The sequence below is a fragment of the Haemaphysalis longicornis genome, unplaced genomic scaffold (genome assembly GCF_048455015.1).
Source record: "Haemaphysalis longicornis isolate Haplotype H1 unplaced genomic scaffold, Haemaphysalis longicornis Haplotype H1 scaffold_10, whole genome shotgun sequence".
Classification (NCBI taxonomy): domain Eukaryota; kingdom Metazoa; phylum Arthropoda; class Arachnida; order Ixodida; family Ixodidae; genus Haemaphysalis; species Haemaphysalis longicornis.
This window is the reverse complement of record NW_027526204.1, coordinates 21,876,059-21,902,268: the sequence shown is the minus strand read 5'-3', so window position 1 is coordinate 21,902,268 and position 26,210 is coordinate 21,876,059. Positions and strand designations below refer to the sequence as shown.

General features: G+C 49.1%; 1 protein-coding gene across 1 annotated transcript in view; it reads right to left on the bottom strand.

Moving 5' to 3' along the window:
* Nucleotides 1-26,210, bottom strand: part of LOC144157653 (choline transporter-like protein 1) — a 164,344-nt gene that overhangs the window by 23,428 nt on the left and 114,706 nt on the right. Inside the window, exons 14-15 of the mRNA XM_077688469.1 lie at nucleotides 21,934-22,077; nucleotides 1,166-1,278 (exon numbers count right to left, since the gene is read on the bottom strand). Coding sequence (XP_077544595.1) covers nucleotides 1,166-1,278; nucleotides 21,934-22,077 — 257 coding nt within the window. The remainder of the gene's footprint in view (nucleotides 1-1,165; nucleotides 1,279-21,933; nucleotides 22,078-26,210) is intronic.

The following is a 26,210-nucleotide window of genomic DNA, read 5'->3' as shown; positions in this document are numbered from 1 at the left end:
CTCCCCTGTGGTACACCGGAACATATTTTGCTCTGCGATGAAACAAAGTTTTCAATTGCAACACACTGCATCCGATTACAAAGGTATGATTGAAACAGAGCATGTGCAACACCGTGAACACCATACGCATCCAACTTATGAAGCATTTTGTTATGATTTAGGTAGTCAAATGCTTTACTGTAGTCTATGAATATACCAAGCGTGATCTTGTTGCGTCTTGATTGTCCTGATTGTCTTAGCCCACAAACCTGCGCCTCTACAGCGGTTTCTTCTGGTGAACAGAGGACATCTTGAGAGCTTTGGTGAACCACATCGTCGCTACTGGACGTTTCACTAGTTTGGTGTGGGCAGAGTTAATAGGTAACAGGGCCTACTTGTTTCGAGGGGCGTGCCTTAAACAACTCAACTGAAACCTCAACTCAACCTGGTCGTCTGAAAACGCGAGGCTGATGTCCAAGAACTTCAATGCGTTACTTTCTGGCATTTAGTGCGTTATCTCGAGCGGACTCAGGCAATCTTTGAGCACTGCAAATGTTGACACCACATCGTCTCTAAAGATAGACGCTTCCCTCCGAACAACTTCGTGTTGGAGGGGTGCCCCACCTTGTCAGAACACGAGGCAGCGTTCTTAAAAAGAACTGGTCATGGTAGTGACTCACACGCGTGAGAAAACATCAAGCAGGTCAGGTATTACAATCTTTTTTGTAATTCTAATCTCTACTGTATTTTAAGTCAGCTGTCTTTTCAGTCGTATATATTTTACCTTCGTTTATTAAAGTTCAGTTGGAAGTAGTGCCTGAGCTTGTCTTCCTTGTCCGATTGATCTTTTTTGTGAGCTGAAGCTGAGAGTTACGGAATTCAAATGAGCCCGAATTCTACCACCTCTCCACTACTAATCCCGTTCTGCCTTTCCTCTGGTATATATATTTTTGTTATCCAGAAGGACACTGCCGTGTCGCCTGCTCCCCACCTGCCCCGAGCTAACATTCGTGATATTTCTTGTGCAATGAACGACAATGGTTACCACGTGGTTAAGTTACAAAGAATTCCGACTAAACATCTCCTAACAGATCAGTGTAAGGATGTTCCTAGGCGCGCCGAGAAAATGTAAGAAATGTAAGTAGAATAACTAAAATAAATAGAACAGGGGCACTGGCCCGCTCACCCATGACAATGTAGGCCTGCTTGCTCACGTACATCAGGGAACGGTCGAGGCAGTTGCAGAAAGGACGGAGGAACTTTGCCAGCGACGCACTCCCTTGCCCACTGCCACTCGAGCTGAAACGAAAATACGGCGCCAGCTTAGAAAAAAAACGGCATTTTCCAGGTCGGCATCGCAACCTAACCCTTCAGGCTTTGCAGGCGTGTAAATGGTTATTCCGGAGAAAAGCGGCAGAAATTAATTCCTCGTGACCTCAGCATTTCCAATGGCTTAACCAAAGTTCTGTACCTGCATCGTACAGTTGGCACTGGCTACAGGAGCGAAAAATTATCGCTAAACGCACTGCTTTAAAGCCAACCTTACGTCCAAATATATATCAGCTTGCGAAAGATTTTCAATTTGGTCAGAGTTGTCTCTACTCTACAGAACTTTATCTACTCTCTCAGAGCTGGATCTACTCCTCAACGTGAGAGGTATCGAAATCTGTTTAGTGACGACGGAGCATTAAATTCTGGCACAGCACCAGTGGTCACGCAGTGGAGGCGATGATTTAACAGCACAAATTTAAATAAATTCTTTTATATTAATTGATAATTGCTTCGCACGAAGTCCTGGGGTTCGTTTGGCGCAATGCACCAAGTTTAATAAAAATCGGTGGAGCGTGACGATTCAAAGAAGGGATGAGGACTGAAGAAACCACAATATTGACCCCTGGCGTGGTCTCCTTTCTGGAATTCATCATACTCGGAATATTTATCTCACTAGCTTTCTGGAAGTCACGCAGCACCGCTTTGCAGCTTAATTTTCTCAATTGTTTTTCGTATGCAAAACCTAGGTGCTATTTGATGAGGTGGCCTTGCAGAATGCCGTGTTAGTGCAATACTTGTCAGAAAGCTTCAAGAAGCCCTTCAAGAACCCCACGTCAAGGAGCCCGTCAAGGAGCCCCAAAGCTTAACGACCCCTGACGAAGCAGAAAGCAGTTACTGTTGTGTGTTCCTAAAGAATATTACTCGCTTATATAAATATTGGCCGTGGTTGCTGTAAAGTATTTCATAATTTTTTTTTAAATAGTGTGTAGCTGCACTTGGTCTGCGGTTCACACCAGCGCTAGATGTAACATGACGTTCTTGTTGTACCACCTGTTGCAGAAATGTAAAAATTAGTTTTATTGCATTCAGTAAATGACCTGCATGTCTTCCGTTGCAAACAGCTTTTCAAATGGCCAACGGCCCACAGCAAATAACATAAGGTAAGCGAGTTGAAAGAAAACTTCGAAAAATGTGGCACTTGCATGGTAACAGCAAGTCGCATACGCAGTGCCAAACATACATGAGATGAGCATGCTACACGTACACCACTTCGTGTTCGTGGCTCCAGCAGAATAAAGATGGACCGAGTGGACCAGTTGTGGCTTTCGCCTCTGTTATTAGAGAAAGAATGCCACGAGTGAAAACAAGAGAGAGAGAGAGAGAGAGAGAGAGAGAGAGAGAGAGAGAGAGAGAGAGAGAGAGAGAGAGAGAGAGAAAGAGAGAGAGAGAGGGGGGAGAGAGAGAGAGAGAGATAGAAAATATTTTTATTTCTCCAGCAGAGGCTGATGTGTGAGCCTCGCTCCGTGGAAAGCGTCCCTAGTCCTGGATGCCTTGACTTCGGCTGGCGGTCCGTGCTACGGTCACCAACTTAAGCTGGATATCCGGGTCCGGGCTGGCCAGGGAAGCCCTCCACTGCTGGAAGGTTGGGTTGGAAAGGAGGGGCAAGTCTGGAGTTCGTTGGCACTCCCATATGATGTGGTAGAGGGTGCCAGGCTGGTGACAGTAAGCGCAGAGGGAAGGTTGTTGGGTGGGGAAGATGAGGTGGAGGCGGGTAGGATGTGGGTAGTTGTTTGATTGGAGACGCCACCAAGTTGTAGCTTCCTCTCGGGAGAGGCGCCAGTGTGGTGGTGGGAGGCTGCGGCGAGTTTGCTTGTAATGGGAGAGAATCTGTGTAGCCGCTTAGTGGGTGGGGTTTATCTTGAGGGGGTAGACATTGGCCACTGTCGGCAATGGCTCGGTGTATCACATCGGGAGCCGCGGCATGAGCCGCTCAATTGCCGGGGATGGCAGCGTGTGCAGGAGCCCAGACGATGCAGATATCGGGGGTTGTCGAGCAGTTTTGGAGGGTGAGTAGGGCTGATAATGAAATGCGGCCAATCTGGTAGTTTCGGCAGGCTCTCTGCGAATCGGTGAGGATAGTAACTGGTTGACAGCGGCATATTTCGAGGGATTGGGGCAAACGTGTTCAACAAGATCCAGGGAAGGCCACGCAGAGATTCACCTAGACCCCGGCCACGAGGGACTTGTGGGAAACGAAGCTTGTAACACCCCTGCCGCTAAATTAATCAACCTGGCGGTTGCCAAAAGGTCGCTTTTAACATGACTTCACAATTGCCACTGGGAAAAGCTAGAGGCGCTCATGATAGCCACAAAAATATAATCAACCACAAAGAACAGATAAATGCAATTGAACCCACCTCCTGGAGACAGCTATAAGCAAATACTTTTACAAACCTCTACAGGGATAACCTCATGCACCCAGGAAAACGGCGCTCAGACAGTCAAGCCTGCAGCAGCAATCCCACACTAAATCACATCATTTGGGAGTGCAACAGCAATTGCCTTTATTATTTTTGTTATTATTCTTCCTAACTGTTTATCATACAACCGTAATAGCCTCTTATATGCTGACTACACCACTACACAAAACTAAACTGTCCCACTGATACATGCCAGCTTAAACTTTACAAGCCTGTCAGCGAGTATCAAAACAATGAACAGCTAGGGATATCACATGCGCTAAATTGTGTTCTCCGTTCGGTTGTTGTGTTTTCTTTCCTACTATAAATTTTCGAATCGATAGTACGACTGAGGTTCACAAAAAGAAAGGGGCATCTGGAAACAACGCAACACGGGCGAGGACAGAAAAAGTAGACAAGACGAGCGCTCGTCTTGTCTACTTTTTCCGTCCTAGTGCGTGTTGCGCTGTTTCCAAATGTCACCTTATGAACTCGCCCAGCTTTCCACCCTTTTAAGAAAGGGGCCATGCTGCACTTAAAAATGCCTTATGCAAAATAAAACTGCTTCCTGCGAGTTGAACTGTTTATTGAGATAAACAAATGCTTCCACGTATAAAATAATTTGATGCACCCCTACCCATCTGTGATAAACTGATGTGGTGCATAGATTTTGTGGGAGATGTTATATCATCAACTATGGGAAAACAACAAAGAAAGTGACCAGTTCTTAGTGTAGACACATAGTTAAGTGACCAGTAATTCTGGCTTTTGTCTGGCCAGTGCGAACAGGAATAGCATACTGGGCCCACGACATTACAGAGGCTTTCCTGTCACCTTCCTTCAATTTCAACACAGTGCCGGTAAACTTATCTGGGCACTAGATGTACATTATGAAGGGCAGTCAGAGCATTTATGAACTGTTCATCACAACATGAGAAACACCCTCCTCGAGCCGTGACGCCTTCCTATGTTTTCTTTTCCAGCTCTTTTCGTTGCCAAGTGCCGTGGTTTTTCTGGAAAAAACTCCCCAAGACAAAGTGGTCTTGTCCCTTTTGAAATATTCATGCTAATCATAATTTTCACCGACAGCTTTCCAGTTTGTCCCACTTGTCTAACCACCACGTCCTTGTAGGAAAATCAGGTGTCGAACAGCTTTCATTTCGAAGCGAATAAAAGTAGCAACTATATCAAGCCCTAGATGATTGTATTGCTTGGTGCGCTTTGCTGTGAGAGGTCGAAAGCTCCGCCAGGCGGCAAAGTGCTGGTTGATCGTAATGTACTGCTTGGGAGCTGCATAATTACAAGTGTGCATTTTTAACCTAGGGAGAATCAATTTTTTATGCTGCAGTGGAAATTATGTGAATTCATGTTTGAAAATGTTCCTTCCGCTCAAAGTTTCATGGCATGGCTTGACAGTAAACGCACTTTTATGCCTGATTGGTTGTTGGTCTTAACCCGCCGACGCAGCGCAGGCGATGAGGCGCGCCGTAGTGGAGGGCTCTGAATTAATTTTGACCACCATGGGATGTTTAACGTACGCCGAAATCTCGTAAAAACGGATGTTTTTTGCTTTTCGCCTCTATCAGAAAAGCGGCCGCTGCGGCCGGGAATCGAACCCGACACCTCGTGCTCGCTGTATTATGCATCTAGACCCTCACCTGTATCGGTTTGTCACAGGGATGCAATTAGCACAGGGCTGGATTTCAAGACCCAATATAAAGCAACTGTAACCGTTCATAATACACAATCTTGAAAACTCTTATCAATGCGAAATCAATAAGTGGCCCATTGACTAGAAACCCACTACCTGCTGTGAAGAAAACATGTGACCCACTGACTAGAAACCCACTATCTGCTGTCTGAACTAACGGAAAGGTCCCTAAATTGGCCAGCAGTTCCAAGAGGGCAAAAGTTGCGTTCCAAAAAACTTTGGAAAAAGGTATTTTGCTTATTTGCACTGCTGCTTGTAAAAATTGCCGGCTGGTTAACTGCACCTTGTGGAACATATTTTACTGCCTTAGTGTTAAGTTCGGGCTCCGCATGTAATTAATGAAGGCCGCCGGTGGCCCATGTATTGGCGTCGCCTCCGCTGGTAGCTACTTTCCCGTGTCCCTTTCATGTAGCCGCACGGACGCCAAGTTCGGAGCCGCGGAGAGCGTGTGTTGTGCCCGTCCTTTTGTGTGTCAAAGGACGGGGGTGCTTAGCCTGAGTACCTCTGTCGCGCCGGAGGGGGCTGGGTCATTCGGCATAACAAGCTGACGGGAGGCCAGATGATCGTATCTCTTAGTGTTGAAAGCGCGCGCAGTGTAAGTTTGGAAAATATTCGACTCCGGCGGCGGGCGCTCTTCGTCGACGGGTCGTTCGCCTCGACGATGGTCGCCTCGGCTCGCAGCGTCTCTCCCCGTGGTCTGTTCAGGTGGCCGGCGGCGCCCCTTTAGTCTGGGAGGGAATTAGCAACCCTCATTGTCCCGCCGCGCGCGCAGACGCACGACGTCGTGGGAGGCGTCGCGCGGAGGGAGGTCAGCCGCGCGGGGACCGCTCCGGGCCCTTAGCTTGGCTTTTGTGCAGATGCCGCCCGCTGAACGTAATGTGTGTCCACTTAGGCCACAGATGTCCTGTGTTTGCTTGTCGGGTGCTATGGCGTTTGTGGGAAAAGCACTATGAGTGTGTAAGAGAGAGTGTTAGGTCACGTGACTGCAGGTGGGGACATGTGTGTGATTGGCTGGTTCCTGTGGCCAATCAATGGTTTGTAATAATTTTTTTGAAAGGTTTTTCTCTCTTTCTTGAACGCCCCCTTTTTGGAGGCGGGGTTTTGCTATCAAAACCAGCGTGTTGGGTTTTGTCGAGGGTCGGTCGAGAGGGGATCTAGTTTAGTATATAGATCTCGGCCGAACAGGCTGCTGCTGTCAGAGTGACAATGTAACCGTCACTCTGACCTGATGTAAAGTTGGAGTCATGTAAATACTGTAAATAAACCTAATATCCAGTAAGGAAGGCAGTCCTCATCCCTCACCCGCTCGAAGCATCGGTCGTCGGTCATCGGAGCGAGTCGAGATCGTCCTCTCGGCTCGCGCATCAAAAGAACATCACTATTTCACCTCCATCAGTTCGCCAAGAAGATGGAGAGGCGAAATGTAACTGGCGAAGTCGACAGGATGACCACGACCATCGGCTGGAGCTGGTGGGGCATAGCGGAGAGACTCATTCAACGCAAGGTTCGGCTCCGACCAACAACGAGCCCAACTCCAAGCATTGACGGGGCGACACCTCAGCGGGAGGCCTCGTGGGCTCCGGCCCAGGGCGGCGTAAGCCGCGGTTCAACGGGGCGACACCTCAGCGGGAAGCCTCGTGGGCTCCGGCCCAGGGCGGCGAAAGCCGCGTTTCAACGGGGCGACACCTCAGCGGGAGACCTCGTGGGCTCTGGCCCAGGGCGGCGTAAGCCGTGGTTCAACGGGGCGACACCTCAGCAGGAGGCCTCGTGGGCTCTCGCCCAGGGCGGCGTAAGCCGTGGTTCAACGGGGCGACACCTCAGCAGGAGGCCTCGTGGGCTCTCGCCCAGGGCGGCATAAGCCGCGGTTCAAAGGGGCGACACCTCAGCGGGAGGCCTCGTGGGCTCTGGCCCAGGGCGGCGTAAGCCATGGTTCAACGGGGCGACACCTCAGCGGGAGGCCTCGTGGGCTCTGGCCCAGGGTGGCGTAAGCCATGGTTCAACGGGGCGACACCTCAGCGGGAGGCCTCGTGGGCTCTGGCCCAGGGCGGCGTAAGCCATGGTTCAACGGGGCGCCACCTCAGCGGGAAACCTCGTGGGCTCTGGCTTAGGGCGGCGTAAGCCATGGTTCAACGGGGCGACACCTCAGCGGGAGGCCTCGTAGGCTCTGGCTCAGGGCGGCGTAAGCCATGGTTCAACTGGGCGACACCTCAGCGGGAGGCCTCGTGGGCTCTGGCCCAGGGCGGCGTAAGCCATGGTTCAAAGGGGCGACACCTCAGCGGGAGGCCTCGTGGGCTCTGGCCCAGGGCGGCGTAAGCCATGGTTCAACGGGGCGACACCTCAGCGGGAGGCCTCGTGGGCTCTGGCCCAGGGCGGCGTAAGCCGCAGTTTAACGGGGCGACACCTCAGCGGGAGGCCTCGTGGGCTCTGGCCCAGGGCGGCATAAGCCGCGGTTGAACGGGGTGACACCTCAGCGGGAGGCCTCGTGGGCTCTGGCCCAGGGAGCACGGCCCATCCCAGCGGCGAGAGCGGCGCATCGGTCCACGAGCTGCTGCATCAGCGACACTGCGACCCGGCCGAACACGGGGCGAGCACAGGTGGGCCCTGATTTGTTTCTCCGGGTTCACCATGGCCACTATGTTAACGGGATGCCGCGGCACCGACCGAAAGGTTAGTGCCATTGTGCTCGAGATGGAGGAGTTGAGAGCGGAGATAGCTCTCAAAAATGCCCAGCACGCTTTAGAAAAAGCAAGGCTAGCGGGTAGCCGGGGCGCAGGTAGCCCGTCCGCATGGGCAGCTGAAGAGCTTAGCGCTCAATTAGCCCAAGGGCGAGCGGAGATCGCTTATGAAAAAGCGAAGCTTCGCAAGATTGGTGGCCTCGAAGAGGACGCCAATGTCTTCACCGTGTTCGTTCCATCATGGGCGTTTCGAACGCCACAGGATGAGGAGAGTGGGAATGCAGTTGAGGGGGCTGAAACCACTCCAGTTGTAGAGAAACCCCTTAGCGTTGCCACTGCGAGAGATGAGATTACGGGACTGCGCGAGACAGCTGTCCCAGCTCCGGAAATTCTCTTTGTGGAGGCGCGCAATGTACAGCCGTCTGTCGCCGAGGCAGCACAAGGGGCATGCAAGGGCAGCGGAACGGCGTGCCTGATTGTTGAGCTTCCGTGCGCAAAGCATGAAGGTGCAGGCGTACCGCGGCGTCTTGCGCGTAGGACGATTCCGACGGGCCCAAGAACGCGGAATGCCGGGGCAGGTGTGGCGGCGCAGGTGCGACATCGTCGTACGCGCTACCGCCGAGTAGGGTGTTCCTTCTCTCCCGGGAGCACAGGACACCGCGAGCCGAACCAGGGTTCGTGTAGGATCAGCTGGTGGCGCATGAAACGGAATCAGCTTCCGTGCGACGGTCGGTGTGTGCCGCCGTGGAAAGGGGCGTTTGCGCTGAATAGTGTACAGTGCTAGATAGAACAGTTCAGTGTTGTTTGGCGCACACTTTGTTGTTAGCGTGTTAAGTGCGAATGCACTTTATAAGCGACCCTGAATTCCGTTGACCGCCGTCCGTCCACATAGCAACAGCTGCGGGTGCGCGCGCTCCTCGTCTTCCTTGGCAACCGGGGGAGATGGCACATACCCACGTGGGGGATTGGCCAGGAATCTCCTCGTCTTCCTTGGCAACGGGGGGAGATGGGCGCGCGCTGCCTGGCCGCTGACATGGCACATACCGACGTGGGGGATTGGCCAGGAATCGGGCGTGAGAAGGGCTAATGCACCCGCTTAAAGGAGTACTGACACGAAATTTCAAAGCTGAGATCTGCTCTAGCAATCAAGTAAAACGACAACACAAATAGGTGTATGTGAATAAATGCATCTTTCTTTCTTTGTAGTTGTGTGTGTGTGTGTGATCTCTCTTTCGCGAACATTACCGAACCGCGCAAATTCAACTCCTGCATTCGCACTTTCACATTCTTCCCCTCGGGGAAATGCGGGGAAATTTTTTTGCTGTGTGTGCGCAGGGATCGCCCCGACGAGCGTTATTCTTAGTTATCCCTGTACTTTAGTTCTCCCCCTTGTTGTTAGTTTTTTTTTGTTTGTGCATGTGTTGGTTGTGTTCAGCTGTCGTAAGGCGTGTGATTTACCGGTAGCGCAGCTTGGCGGGTTTAACTGTCTCCTTGAGAAGTAGAGCCGAGCCGCTGTTACAGCGTGGTAGGGAGTTTACCCCTGGGCACAAAGGCGAGTGTCTCGTTATTTGCACTCGTTGGCATGCGGTCATGGTGGGCCATGGAATGTGCAAGTGGGGCCCCCTTGTGGCGCTTGCGTGCGAACTAGTGTCTGAGGTGCTGAAAAATAAACTTTCAGTGCATCGCATGTGGACAGCAAGTGCACCGCAACCGGGATGAACAATCTGTGGTGCATTCTGAATGAACCGGCGTCCGCGAGTGCGTGAAGAGACGCTGAACTTCCTTAAACGTTTTTTTTATTTGTACAGGAGTAGCCTCATTTGGTACGTTTGGTTTTGTTCGGGTGTTGTTTTTTCTTTCATTATAGTGAAAGAATGTTCCTACATGCGCTGAACGGTTAAGGATGGATGGTGTCATTCATCCCGTTGTCAAGTTGTAACATTTATACGCTTCGTGGGGTTGGTTGCCTTTATTGGTAGAGGGTGCCATGAGTTTGTTCTCACAGGCCCTGTAGTTGAGCGCCTTCGTTTATTGTTTGATGTTGGGTAAGCCATGGCTAGGCAAAGGCACTGAGTATGCCGTGTTGTATCCGTTTTTGGTGCAGTTGGCCGGCGCGTTGTGCTGTTTGGGTTGGTGTGTAGCGGGGTAATTTTTTTTGTTGTACTGTATTGTACTCGCGTTGTATTGTACGTGCGTAACGGCTTGAATCTGTTTTTTTTTTAGTTCTGGCTCTGCAGTAAGACATAACAAATAGTGAGAGTTAATGTTGTACGTACAGCTAGTGTACAGACAACATTCTTAGTGCGGAGGTGTTAAGTTCGGGCTCCGCATGTAATTAATGAAGGCCGCCGGTGGCCCATGTACTGGCGTCGCCTCCGCTGTAGCCGCACGGACGCCAAGTTCGGAGCCGCGGAGAGCGTGTGTTGTGCCCGTCCTGTTGTGTGTCAAAGGACGGGGGTGCTTAGCCTGAGTACCTCTGTCGCGCCGGAGGGGGCTGGGTCATTCGGCATAACAAGCTGACGGGAGGCCAGATGATCGTATCTCTTAGTGTTGAAAGCGCGCGCAGTGTAAGTTTGGAAAATATTCGACTCCGGCGGCGGGCGCTCTTCGTCGACGGGTCGTTCGCCTCGACGATGGTCGCCTCGGCTCGCAGCGTCTCTCCCCGTGGTCTGTTCAGGTGGCCGGCGGCGCCCCTTTAGTCTGGGAGGGAATTAGCAACCCTCATTGTCCCGCCGCGGGCGCAGACGCACGACGTCGTGGGAGGCGTCGCGCGGAGGGAGGTCAGCCGCGCGGGGACCGCTCCGGGCCCTTAGCTTGGCTTTTGTGCAGATGCCGCCCGCTGAACGTAATGTGTGTCCACTTAGGCCACAGATGTCCTGTGTTTGCTTGTCGGGTGCTATGGCGTTCGTGGGAAACGCACTATGAGTGTGTAGGAGAGAGCGTTAGGTCACGTGACCGCAGGTGGGGACATGTGTGTGATTGGCTGGTTCCTGTGGCCAATCAATGGTTTGTAATAATTGTTTTGAAAGGTTTTTCTCTCTTTCTTGAACACCCCTTTTTGGAGGCGGGGTTTTTGCTATCAAAACCAGCGTGTTGGGTTTTGTCGAGGGTCGGTCGAGAGGGGATCTAGTTTAGTATATAGATCTCGGCCGAACAGGCTGCTGCTGTCACAGTGACAATGTAACCGTCACTCTGACCTGATGTAAAGTTGGAGTCATGTAAATAATGTAAATAAACCTAATATCCAGTAAAGAAGGCAGTCCTCATCCCTCACCCGCTCCAAGCATCGGTCGTCGGTCATCGGAGCGAGTCGAGATCGTCCTCTCGGCTCGCGCATCAAAAGAACATCACTATTTCGCCTCCATCAGTTCGCCAAGAAGATGGAGAGGCGAAATTTAACTCTTAGTATTCTGCATTGGCCTTGTTTTGCGTCAAGTAACTACGTACTTTAACACATGTGAAGACTGCCATTTGTGCTAGAGAGCATTTGGTCCTTTCGACCTGTATTGGTCGATGCTCGTCAATTCAACACTGGCTGCGCACTTTGATATGGTGTAATAAATATAAAACCTCAATGACGAATGACGTCAGTTCAAATACACAAGAGTAAACTATACTGGACTTATGCATTGCACAGCCTAGCTGTAGACTTCAAAATTCAATTTTGCGGTTTCACGTGGCATAGCCTGGGATAGCTGTGAAGGGTACTGTAGTGGAAGGCTGTGGGTAAATTGAGGCCACATATGACCCTTCGCAATCTTGGCACACAGGCGTTTTTTTTTTCTTCTCCTGCACCCCAGCAGCGGCCAGTGACACGGGAATCCTGCCCATATCCTTACACCGACAGGACACCATCCGCCAAGGCAGATTATACCTAAACCAATGCTGTGGAGTTTGGCCATAAAGTTTCATGTGCGTGAAACTGCACTATGCAGCTACAAATAAGACATGAAGCAACTCACTGTCGGGTCCCTTCGAGAATCCAGTGCTTGCCTCGTATTAAAGATTGCATCGGACATTCCAAGAACCAATTATTGAAATTCCATTGTATATCCAAGCGAGGGCCCCGAATACAAAGTTATCCTACTTCAACCTTTTCTTGATTTTCTATCTCGTTAAATTGTCCTTGCTCAGTTGATGACATGGGATGGCATGTTGTATAAGTAGCTAATACTAAAGAAATGAGCTGCAGTCAGTCAGTATTGAGCGCCGCGTCACTGAAGTTTGGCACCTAGACTGACCCCTATGCATGTGCAGATGTGTACTATGTGCGGTATGTTCAGTACAAAATCCCAGCCTTCGGGAAGGCCATGAATGAATGAAACGTGGAAACGTGCTGCGTAAACCTGCTGCGGGGAAACAGAAACTGTTTTGCGGCCTTCCACCACAGTGACCAGTAGACCCTTCTTTTACCTCACATCTTTTAAATCAAAAGTGCCAACTTTTTCTCCTTGTAAGAAAGGGAATTGCTAACCAAAACTTGACTATTTATGAAGAAAAAACTGTTTTCCTTCTAAAACGAAGTTCTGTGCAAAAAAAGGTAATTGCATTCCTACATGTCTTTTATTACAAATTCACAGCGGAAAACAACTAAACCCAAGAAGAAAGGTACAAACAAACAGTTCTGTCAATTTTAGTACTTTTTCTGTGCGCTTTATTATTTTCCGGTGGGTACTCCTTTTTTAAAATGTACAAGTGTGCCAAATCTGCCATTTTTAGTTTAAGTGTTTTATCCTATGCTTTGTTGCTAAGGAAACTTTGTAAATGTTACTTTCAGGTGGCAATGAAGATACCTAGCATTTGTAAATGGATGCTCATTAATAGGTACGAACTTTCACTTCGTGAAAGTGGAGCCAAGAAAACAGCAAAGTCGTCATGAACAGTGCAGGGTGTTAATTGACATGGCATTACATTACCTGCAGAAAATGCAGCAAGGCCCTATACTGCTGCTGGCGCAAGATTGCCAAGCATGCTCCCTGACTAAAACCTCTAATAAAAATATGTAACAGGCACTTATCTGCCCAACGATAACCCTGAATACAGATGTCACTTTCGAAACTCTGGAAAGCGACAGAAGTTATTGGGTAAGTTAGTAGGATAAGTGAAAAGAGCACACAAATGTCAAGGGCGCCTCGATGTGTTGGTTGACAAGACCGCTTGCACCAGACGGGAAGGACCAGACGGTGCTTGCTCAGCATTGTATAGTTACAAATAGGTGCTGATTGCCACTCACTGTACTAAAAGCGCTTTGAAGACCCCTGTTATTAAAGCAAATATTTTTATGTCTCACCCATGGCGTATGTTGCGTCCATATTGCACTGCAGGAAAGCCAACTTTATTTGACGATGAAGATGATGGTGGGTGAACTGAAGAAAAAACGTTTCCTCTGGTCAGAATCAAACCTGGGCCCTCGCATTGGGAAGCCGACATCTATTCAATGACGACATTGCAAAATGGTGGAGGCAGTTTGTATTTGAATAGGGGTGTATCAACGTCCAGAACCAGACAAAAAATCGTGCACCCTGAAGTCTAATGACGACAAAGTTGAATGCGAAGCTTTCTTCATGCAAAATGAAATGGCGAAGGGTCAAATTCAAAACCAGTGCGAAAAAAAGTTCAAACTGCATACGAGTCAAAGTTGGAGCTCAACAAGACAACGTCCAAGCTCAGACGACATTATAGATTCCCATAGAGGAAAGCCTCTCGCTCAAGCATCGTCGTTAGAAGACGACAATGGTTGAGCTTCAGAGACTGAAGGCAGTGATGAAACTGGCAACTACAGATTTCACATAGCTGCTGCAGAGACGGAAAGCGTGGAGAAGCATGGTGAAACTGGACAGGAGAGCGAGCAATTGATGAGCATGCCAGTTGCTTTTGAACCTTAGCTAAACGGGGACGGAAACTAAGCCAAGTGGACGAAATGAAGGGTTGAGAGTTTTACTGGCCACTTTGCTTTCGACAACCAGGCGCGTGGCTGGGTGGTACAGATAAATAGCAACGTCGGCACTAGAGGACTGCTTCCTGCGACACTGACTACCATCCAGTGGTCTGTACTGCACGGTATACAGTTGAAGTAACATAATTAGAAATGGTACTGCTAATTGGCAAGAGGTTACTAAGGAAAACACTGCTGCGTGGCTGTCCCGAGTCAAGGTCAATCAGTCTTTCTGGGGAGTTGTCGCAACCCCATAAACAGGACGGAGACATGACATTTGAATCTAGTGCCCACAAATGGACCTTCCGTGAAGAGCCCCATCTTAACAGAAGGGCGGGGCGGGGGGCGTTGATCTTCACACGTTTCCTAAAATATAGTTTGGGGGAGGTTCACCCAGGCATTTTGCCACCAAGAATATTGCATTATGGTGCTTCCCGGAGTGCTTTTAGCGAGATGTCTACCAAAAATGTTAAAGCCCCCTTTTTAACTCGAGGCTTTCTTCCTTGCAACCTAAGTCGAAGTCCAAAATCTAACCTGCTTCTCCATATCAGAATGGCGCATTCCGAGAGACAACGCTTTCATAAGGCAAGGGATGCAGGTTTGATTCCGCCCACAGGAAGCGTTTTTTGGGTACGTGATGTGCTTTCGCTTATCATCCTTGTTGAGTTTTCGCGGCAAAGGGCAACGGGGGAAATACCGCACGCTATAACAAGTACGGAAAAAGAGGATAACGAAGCGGGTGGGCAGCAGCGTTTACCGCACGCATCTGGAGTCACCCTTTAGGTTTTTCCACCTTTCGCTATCTGCTGCCCAGGTTCTGTCACTAGGCTATTCCGCCCTAGGAGTTTGCCACCGGCATGTTGTGTCCGCCCTTCACTCTTATGTTGCGGCGGCAGGCCGCTTTCCCTGATAGCCAGCTAAGCGTTCCCATTCATTTAATTTTTCTTCCTGGCTCTAGTTTCATATTATACACATATAAAAATCTCTTCGGTATTTCCTTTTTGTTAATTTTGGGATCTAAAATAATAAGATCACATCCTGATTAGTTACAAAACTTCTTGGCCAATCCCTCGCATGGGTATATGCCATGGTCTCAGGCAACCAACCAACCCGTGAACACGCAATATAGGAGGCAGAAGTTGTTGCATCTGGCAGCAATTGTGTCAGCCTCTTCACTGTCACTACATTTTGGTGGCGTAAACCCGTGAGAAGGCCCATATCCTTCGCACCGACACCGTTCCCAGGATGAAGACAGCAGGCGTCGAGGGAATCTTCATGGTTCAACCACCCGACTTCTTTTCGCGGCCAGCGAGATCCTCGCGGACGAAGCTGAACCGTTATCGTCCGCGCTTCAGGTAATCTTCAACGGGCTTCGAGAAAAGGACTCCGATCTCGCCGAGCTGGAAGACAAGGTCGCGGACTCTCTTGGCAATGAGGAGGACCTCGACGAAGAAGTCGCAGGCACTCTGGACTACCACAAGATCAGCCACTGGGTTAGCAGGCTTCGGTCAGCGGTGAACGCGCGTGCATCGACTGGCGCTGCGGTCATGTATGGGTACCCTTAGAGGGCGGCCTGGCAACGCCACCGGAACTGTTAATTAGGATTTTGTTAGCTAAGTCCGCGCAGCTCTTGAGAGGACCCGAGCACCGAGTCTACGTGTCCCCTTCCGAAAATTTCAAACCTGTCTTCAACGGTAAGGGGCACGAGTGGCAGGGCTTTTGGGAGCATTACGAGGTAACCATGCACACTCATCCCGATCTAAAAGATACCGAAAAGTTTTAATATCTGAACACTTACTTCACCGGCCCTGCGAAGCATGCAATCGAAGGGATACGCCTGAAATTGCCGTCAATGTACTTACGGAGCGTTATGGCAGGAAACAACTCCTAGTCGACGATCACATAGACAGCCTGGCCTCCATATAACGGATCGAGTCGTCTTCACAAGTATCACGGCGGCTAGACTTCTACGAGCATATTCAGTTCACGACCTGGCCTTAGGACAGCCTTTGCACGCCATCTGCTGAGTACGCTGTTTTTTCTGCACCGGGCGCTGGTGCGCTCATTGCAGGAATATCTAGCCATCCTCTACCCTAAGCGCACGAAGACGGACACGGCCGGTGCGGACTCTACAGCAGTGTCCCGAAAAGATCAAGTAAAAGCAATACTCAGGTTGGTGCAGGTGAAGTTGAAAACTGAGGGGAGAGTCGCGTCTTACACGACAAACTTACCTCAAGGAGATTGTCAACAACCCACAACGTGACGCCGCCGCAGCTAACTTACGCGCTAGCGCTGGTGGGAGGGTCTTCATCGCCAGGTGCCAAATCATCATTGTCTGGGCAGAGTACGTGCCCCTCTGTGGCCTTTCGGGAGACGCAACGCGCGACTTCCGGACCACACTATCAACCCAGAAAAAGCGCCGACAGCTCTCCAGAAAGCATTGCTGCTTTAAGTGTGGGATGCAGGGCCATATGGTTCGTCATTGCCGAACGGCTGCATGGCTCAAGTGCGACCACGGGTTAGGGCGGCACACTTTACCACTCTGCGAGACATATCTTGAAGCGAGTACCGACTAACATTCCGCGACAACCTACTTTTATAATCTATGAAACCCTAGAGGCGGCGACAAAACAAGCGATGCAGGTAACAACGGCTCGTGCAAGCCGGACGCATTCGTCACCGTTATGCTAAGAGCCGCCACAGTCTTGGCGTCCGGAGGATGTGGGGAGGATGCCGGGAGGATGTTGCGTTTACCGCGGCGAAGGACGTGTCGCGAAATACCGCGCGCTATAACAGCCATAAGAAGAGGACGACGAAGCGGGCGGGCAGCGGGGGTTGTGCGTGAGCCCCCAAAAAATGAGGCAGAAGTCGTTGGATCTGGCAGCGAGGGTGATGCGACTGTGAGAGGGAAAGAGGTTCCCAGCCTGCACCACATATGTATCGCAGGGAGAGAAAGGGAATGGGAGGGGGTAGAAATATGGTTTGGGGTAGTGGTACAAAGGTGGTTGGGACAGGAAAAGGAAGGGGTAATGGGGAAGAGAAGATAGATCAGCGACCACCGCGCGGGAACGGGAAAACTATCACCGGGCTTTTTTTTTTGAACATGAAAGGAAAATTTCCTTGTTTGAAGTGAAAAATCAGAAAACTCTACAGAGGGTGTCGGCCTCTTCGCTGTCTCTATAATCCTCATCGTTTTGTGAAACACATTGTGTAAAGGTGAGTTTTCTGCAGTTCGTTACATCGCCACATTGAACGCCATCAGCGAGGCCAAGAAAACTTCACTTTCAAAACAGGAATATCTTCAGGTAAGATCCCCGTCTCGCCCAAAACTTCTTTTCACCAGCACGCACAGGCTCGAGCCCAATAAGCAGGTTCCGCAAGGACAGAAATACAATAAGCACGAAGCTCAATATGAAAAGGAGGCGGGGCAAAGAACAAGGAAAAGGCACCAGGAGGACTCTGCAAGCTCTGGGACGAGCAAGCTCGGTGTGATGCTGCCAGGATACCGACGTCACAAACCAAGCCTGGGTAGGAGCTGACCATCAGCGTAGTGGCTCCAGCCACCCCTGAAACAATGGTTTATCTCCGGAGGACTACCATATTCCACACCACGACTGCGCTAATAAACGGGTCCCGGTAGCAGTGAAGAACCTTGCACAAATAACGGACTGCGACCCAATAGATGGCATTCACAGGAAATCTTAGAGGGCGGTCTCTTCGCTTGGCAACACTCCGCCATGTCTGCGCTTGCGCATCTGCATTGTGCCCGCATGGCACAGAACTAAATACCGGCGTGCGTCGCCTCCATTGTTTCAACCCCATTCTCCGCCGTAGTTTTACAGATCTATTAGTAATCGCGCTGAAAGTCAATGGTGGCGCTGTCCTTGCCCTCGAGATCATCGTATCACGAGAGAATGAAACTGTGCCTGTGAATGAAAGTGAAGCGGTGTGGAAGAGGCCGACGCTGCCGTCGCCTTCGACCACGAATGTCCACCCACCTGCCCTTCAATGCACGGTTGAGTACGCAAATGAATATATTGCCATTGAACAACTTCTTCAAGCGTACGCAAATTTAGTTACGATGGTAGCGTAGCAGCTAGTGCATGTGAGGCAGTTTCCCGAGTAGCGCCGTGCTCGAACCGCTCCCACTGCCTAGTTGGCACAAGGGCTGGTGAATCGCACTGCCCCTGCGACAAAACACTTGAATTTTGCTTCCGCACGGCAAATTTGTTTGCAAAAATATTCCTTCTGTTGTCTTTAAACAGGTGATAGAAGTTAAAGGAGCGATAGGCTTTCAGCAGCATACCCACGCAGCTTGGTCCATCACGGTACAATTGCAAGTCTCCCAAGTTTTTATCGCTCTACCTAGTGACGCGACGACTTCAACCCTGCCTGGCGAGCGATAGATCGTAGGCTGCTGTAAGGGTGAGTGTGTGGCGTTGATATATTACTTTCCGTTCAGTGTGAAGAGTTTGGAACATAAAACAGATCTTGTTGTCGTTACTCTGCTCCTAGGGCGCCAGAGCGGCGAATCACCCCTTCTCATCTAGCGCAACGTAACCTAGACACTGTGGCACATTCAAAGGAGCGCCCACGCACGGTTTCCCACATGCGTGACACGCCAGTGATTACAGCCGGTGAAGTAGATCAATTTTGACCAAATTCAGCCAATCACAATAAAACGAGCATTTCAAATGTCCGAGTACCCGACGTCGACACGGTTTACAATTATGGTAACAGACATGATCTGGAGTTTTTAAAAACAAACAACTGCAAATAATGTACAACTTCGACTGAAACACGCATCTAGGCATCTGGGAAAAATGGTTTTGAGGAAACACCGAAGACGGAGCCAGCTCCTCCGCAGAAAACATTTGACAAGCAGTAAGGGCAAGGACAAATGTTTTTTTACTGCAAAGTTTCCGAAAAAGTTCAGTTTTCCTTCGTAGCCCAACGGCTGCATTTCAAATGATGTCTATTTTCTTTCACAAGAAGTATGCATCTCCGCTCAGCTGTGACCACTGCAACTACAACTTACCAAAATTTATAAAGCAGCTAAAAAAGTGCATAATATTAAAATCCTTCATTGTAGCACGAAGACTACTGGCGGTGAGATAGATGCGAAAGGCACAAACGGGTGAGAAGTTTACCATGTTTTTTTGTAAAGGGGTTCTCACATACCGAACTACATGATATTAGTAAACACTTTTACTGCATGAACCTGCTCAACTCTACATGCTTCTTTGTACTGGAAGAAGCTTTGATGTACGGCATGATACTTTTGTTTTGGGTCTACCTCACCCGCACTGAATGTCAATACACAGTTTCCACTTCTCAACGCGTGGGTTCGAGCTAGTTGGTACTCCTTGATAAAAAAGTGTGAAAAAAGTTGATGCAATCTTTTATTAATTTTTTGAAAATAAAAAAACAGAAGGGAGAAAATAAACAATGCAAGAGACCTCGCTACCTCTTCATTGTATCGCTACATATTAAAAGGGTTGTACTTTAAACTTCGGTTTGTAATAGATACATTGATCAGGTCGGTTTTGAAATTGACCTAAATAATTTGCTTTGATTTTCGGTACACACATTGCTGTCTTCATAGCTATCAACTACCGCGTTACCGCAAACCCTCGATTTCAGTGTATACACAGTGATAAGCCAGAGGTGGGTCGAAAGTATACCATCAATTACAAGCCAGACATGGTTGGGAACACATTAGGTTGCGCACATGGCAGTATGAGTGCTGCAGGCAGGCTAGGAGCACGGAGACTGCACTCAGTACACGCTGCAAGCGTAAGAAGTGGAACATGAAGAGTAAAACAACGTTCTCACAGCCGTAAATACATACTCTACGACTACTGAAAATCAAGGAAAAGGACAGAGACAACCACATCAGCCGTGCTCCTACCTTGTGTTGTTATCCTTGTCGTTCCCGCAGCCTTTCCATCAGATTTTGAACGCCGATAGGCTTCACTAATAAATAGGAAAATACATAGCGAAGTCAGGATCCCTTGGCAGGCACACCTGGCAAGCAAATTGCTCGATGCCGTAAGGGGGTTAAACCAACTAAAACAGCGTCTTACAACCCCCTCACGAACCACATGCACACACTAAAATCTTGCCAACCGAGTTCTTTCACACTCTAACTTCCCACATAGATTTATTCCGCGTTTATATTACACACAAGATCGAGTGCGACATTAACATTAGTTAGAACGAAACTCGTTGCTTAGTGAGGTCGTAGATGATAACAAGTGATGTTATTGACGCCACATTGAAAAATAGACAAAGATAACGCCATGGGCCAGACGGGTTTCCATGTGAATGAGTTTCCGAGACATGCAACAATCCCTCAACAGCTCGCGATCGGCGACAGACGCGAGCAGGGGAGCATAAACAGCGACAATAATGCAAGATGATGAGAACGTGCAGTTAAGAATTTCGCAAACGTCGCTAGCAGAAAGCAACCTTTTCAGTAGCCAGTAGGCGAACAGACTGCAAACCCTCCTAAAAGAAGCGCTCACCTGAGTCGGCCGATGGTGAACGGCTGGACGCCCACAGCTGATTGCAAAGCCGTACTGCCACAAGACGCTCGAACTCTTGAACGTCGATTGAATGGGCGACCAGCATCGCCTTTTTACGAATTCTTGCGTAGACAGCAAAAGCCGAACGCAACTATTTGAAACGCTCCGGCGTGTAGGCGTGTAGGCAGGACTCGGGAAAATGTAAACATACACTGCTGGGAGGACAGGTGAAGTCACATTTCCTGGCGCTGCTCCGCACAGGCTGAAATAGTCGGTGACTTCCTACGGTGAAGGGCAGGCCTATCAGACGGATGTATGTCGTACGCTGGCACGAACAACAGCAGCAAAATTAGGAAGCATCGGCGCGCAAAGAAGCGTGAACGGTCGAAAAACAACGGAAAGCCGTGACCGCCTTAATTTTCACTTCGTGGAGTTGCTCCGAATCCCTCTCAGATGACAGACAGTTTGCACGCTTGAAACGCCGACATGATTCTTGTGATTCTTGTTCAGCTTGAAGGGCTTTCGGAGCGACATATGTTTTCTTCTACTTCTAAGCACGCGCACATCACCGGTTGCAGGTTTTTCCGAGAGGGTAAGGGTGAAGCAAGTGGGGTGACCGTGCCTCTTATGAACATGGTTGTTATACTTGTGGGGGATTTAAATATCAACGTCTCACGGCCCCTGGTTCATCGTTTTGTGTTGGTGTGTCACACAGACATAAGATGCCTGCGATGGAAGAGAAACGGACGGCCCCATGTTGTTCTGCAAAAATAAAGATCCAGTCCTTCCAAGTTTCATTCCTCTAACGAGGTAGGAAGTACTCTATAGCAATGTGCAATCAAACGTGTTCCGCTTCGTACTTTTTTGCACTGCACCGTGCTTCACTGGCCATTTTTCGTCACATATTAGGAGAGCCTTGTAATAAAGGAGTGACGTGACTCGCATACACCAGCTGCGTCTGCCAGCCCTCTTTCATACACATTCCACAAATATGCAAAAACAATATCACAGTGTTGGAAAGCTACACACGAAAACTGGTAACCGTGTATAGAACACAAAAGTCTTGAATTGTTTTTTTTTTCCTTCGTTCGGTCCCATACAACCTCTTTGTGGTGCTTGTTTCTTAGCCTGAGCAAACCTGCCATCTTTTTCTAAATAGCTTTTTTCTACGGGTCTCAGTCCTTCGATGCAACTTTTAAGCACCAGATTTCAGTGAAGAAGGGAGAATCAAAGGTGTATTACATGCGGCCATCTGAAGTGGCGTAGGTAAGTAATCTCGGGTGAATTACGATTGCTCCGTGATTACATATCACGAAGTGACTTAAATAGAAGCGACTTAATGCGTTTGTGAGTGTTTGGTGGATGCAGTACTTACACGATAAAGCGAACAGGTGAGACTAGCGCCCTGAGCGGGTCGGCCAACACGAGCAGCAGGGATCCGAAGACAACCGAGCCGAGGTGATAGCCGAGCAGAAGTTGAACGCTCTGCATCACTGGGGAGCTCATCTGCGTCTTGTGCCTGCACAAGAAACATCGTGTCTACCCATTACTGTTTACTGCACCGTGAAGGTATTATAGATTGACTAAGTGCCATTGTCTGGTGCTAGCCTTGCTTATTCAGCGCGACAAACACCACATATAAGGAACGCTACAACGCAAGGGACCTTCAGCCTCTCAGTGGGGCCCGTAGCGTCCAGCAGTACTCAAGTATGGTGCACTGCGTCCAGTTTTCCCAGCTGCCAGCAATTTTCGCGAGTCAGCGAGAGAGAGAGCGAGAGAGATTTCCTCTAACGAGCCGGTGTTGCACAGTCACTGGTGGCCTGCAGCCAAACCTTATCTCATGGATTTTCACTGGCTGTGCAGCACAAGAAATGGTCGCACGTTGGTTTTTAAATCTATGGATGGAGCCAGTCAGCTTTCCCAGTACCTAGAATTTAAGGAGCAAACAGGGCTCGCTGGAGACACTGTGGGGAACAATAACCATTAATGCATCCGCAAAATTGTACACGCGTGCTCAGAGAACAGGCACCAAGTATTTGGAACAAGGATTTGTGAATATCCCAAAAAATTTGTCATACTCTGGCCCCTTCCTGTGCCTACGTGTTTCTCCTTGTCTCCGTAGCTTAGCGCCTGAACTTATTCCATCATACTGGTATTATGACAGCCGATCCTGGTTTACGGGTAGATTTTTCTAGTATTGAGGGCATTTTTAACGCGCACTAACGCAGTGAGGCAGCTTCCGCAAGGAAAATGTTCAGTACGTTTACGTGATCATGTTCTAATTACGTTTCATGGCACCTGTACCTGGCGCAATAACACTGAAAAGCAGGGTGGGCGGTTTGAATTCATAGCGGTAAACACTACGCGGAAAAATAGAGTCCAAACACAAGAAAGAAGTGAAAACCACCGCACACTAACAACTGAATTTTAATCTTAGCCAGCCAGTTATATACTCTGAAGAAACATATGACAACCCACACATGCGAACAAAAGTGTACGCAGTTTAACGGCACTTAATATGCACATGTTGAGCTTACAAATTTCCCTTTCAGGCAAGGTTATTGGTGAATTGTTCACGAACGCACTCTTCATTCTAGACGCGCGCGAAGCATTCACAATCTCTCAGGTAGTTTTCGTGCATCAGGGTATTTAGGATCATTTTTTTTAGATTTTGATGTAGACCTTAGCTGTCCGCTATCAGCCTGGCTCATCAAGCTTTCCCGGAAATACGTCACCGCTGCCAACCGGAAGCAAACACTGAGTTGAGGGCTGGTCCGAAAGTGGAATTCAACGCAGCGGAAACCGCAACGTGAAAAGGTGGACAATGATAGTACGACGGGTACGAAAGAAGGGTCACGTGAATTCAACAAGCGCAACACCTGCTCAGTTCATTCTAAACTGACGTTGCTAGCATCCTCGGCACACACGGTGGCAATTCGCAACCGCAAGTCATTCAAACTGCACCAAAGTACGTCACCTAGCGGAACTGATGCCGGCACCAAAAGTGCAACATTTCTAAACAGGCAGCAAAAGATAAACGCCAGCGGATAAAAAAATACGGGCAAAGAATATACTCAGACGCGAGCTAATATGTGTCCTATGAAGAAATGAAAAGCAGAATACAGCGTCTAATCAGAGAACTTTTCAAATTTTTCATCGATTCCACCCTCGCTAATTTTTTTTGGCAAAGTTTAAAAAACATCAAAAAGTGGTAAGATTTGCATTCCGAAGAAAGGTCACGTAAAACTTGAGGATGGTGTGGTTTAATGGCGCAAGGGCTGCTAGGCCAAAGAGCACCAACAGGAGTGCTCAAGTTTCAGTTAGAGGTGCTGGTCTAAAATTGGTGTATAGGGCCAATGGTTAGTGATGACGAGTGGATATAAAACAGTTCAGGAAGCACGAGTACCTGAGGGCTTCCAAACCGGGTGCCTCGGGGAGATCGTTTTGCCAAGGCAAAAAAGGCGAGGCCCCATAAGCATCACATTACAAGCCTTCAGCACTGTCCTCCTCATTGAGGGCAGGCTGCGGTTACACACAGTATAGATTTCCTTTAAAAATCAACATCCGCAAGGTAAGCTAGCACATTTTTGAGCTTGACAATTGCTTCGTCCGATAGAAAGTTTGCTAGGTGTTTTGATATGTGTTTTGTGTATAAATCTGCGAAGTGCCTGCGCATTTCTCGTTCATGTTCTCTACATTCAATTAGGACATGGTTTAGAGAAAGAGCCTCTCCGCATCTAGCACAGTTTGGACGTGGTGTACCATTTAATAGGTGTCCGTGAGTGCCATATGTGTGCCCAATCCTTAGTCGCCAAAGTGCGACCTCAACGCATCTGTGTAGCTTTCCTGGAGTATGTCTTCCTATTGTTGGTTTGAGTGAATGGAGCTGGTTTTCTGTTTCCTTATCCCAACGATTCTGCGAGATTTTACGGAGTTTTTTGAGGTCGAAGTACGGTACAGGTATAATGTCCATATCATCCCGGAGAACTGCAGCAGCTGCTTCCTTGTCAGCAGCCTGATTTCCAGCTATTCTGGAATGTCCAGGTACCCAGCAGATAGTGATTTCCAGGCCCATAGCCTAGGCTGACATGATGACGTTTAAAACAAAGTTAAGCACTGCATTTTTGTGAGACTTTGCAGAATGCAGGGTTGTCGCTCCATCCAAGCAATCTGTATATATGACTGAGCGGTGTATTTGGTGTTGTATTATACGTTCTACAGCCAACAAAATACCATGGGCTTCACATGTGAATGTGCTGGTGTTAGGATTGAGTGTCTCAGAGGCAGTGTAGTGGGGTCCACAAACAGCACAAGAAACAGCAAAGTTGGTTTTAGATGCGTCTGTGTAAAAGTCTGTGCATTGGTATTTGTTTTGAAGGCTTAAAAAGTGTTAGTGTATTAAAGCACAGGGAGCTTTGTTCTTGTCTGTGTTAGCAAATCACATGTCGCATGCAACCGGAAACCGTTTTCATGGCGCAAGGACATAAGTAACGCTGGTTTTGTAAGTATCTTTAAACGAAATTTCCATGTCGGATGCCAAAGTCTTTATGGACATTACATAGGGTTCCGCAAGAGAGGGTAGTTTTAGGAACAGACCTGTAGTGGATGTATCATGTATTAAGATGTTTGAGAGATGCTTTTGGAATGAAGTTGTTTTGACCGCATATAGCAAGGCTGTGTAGATACGCTGTCTTTGCAGTGACCACATATCCGATTCAACGTACAGGCTTCCTATCGGGCTTGTTTGGAAAACACCAGTCGCCAATCGAAGGTCCAGGTGCTACACTGGGTCAATGAGTTTGAGAGCTGACTATGAGGCTGATTCATTTCATGATTCATTTGAGGCTGATTCATATCATTCAATTCCATGTACTATGCTTTGAGTCATACTGTTGATTTGAGGTATGGGTACCTGTGTATATGTGTTTTGTTAAAAGTTATTTGTTTCTTGTTGGGCCTGTAATCCCTAGGCGCTTTTTTCTGGCGCTCGAAAGACAGGCGCCGCTTCGTCAGCACCTCAGGTGGTGGAGGAGATGGCTCAAGATCCATTGCTTCAGGCGTTGCCCCTCGAGCAGCCGATGAGTCGGGCTCTTTGGGGCGCACACCAAGCCGATTGGTGCCTCGGCGGGTCGCCAACGCTGGTGGCGTGGATCCCGGCACGTCAGACGTGGAAGAGGGAGCAGGCCCCCCAGTATCCATGCTCACCTCACAATCAGGGATATGAGAGGTGGGTGATGGAACAAGAGGCACGGCATGGCTTCCGGTTGTGTTGGAAATTGCCACTATCATGGGATCCGCGGGTTCTGTGGCGACTTGGGCTACCAAAGGCAGCTCAGGAGGAGCGGCAGCCAGATCCTCTGCGGGAATTGCAGAAGTGATCGGTAGCCGCTCAGTGGGGGGAAGAGACGGCGGCGCCGTAGCAAGTGCTACACTGCGTCGCTGTACTAATTAGACGCCGCCCTAACCCCAGGCGGGCAGCATCTGCATAGGAGGCTGCCGAAAACAACCTCTGTTTCTGGCGCGCTTCAACGAAGCTGACGTTCTCGGTAATCTCAATATGTAATATATATTTCCTTTTCTTTTTTGAAAGTAGGACACGATCGAACGTATACAGGGTGTGCACCGCTGCAGTTCGGCCACATGGTTGTTGTG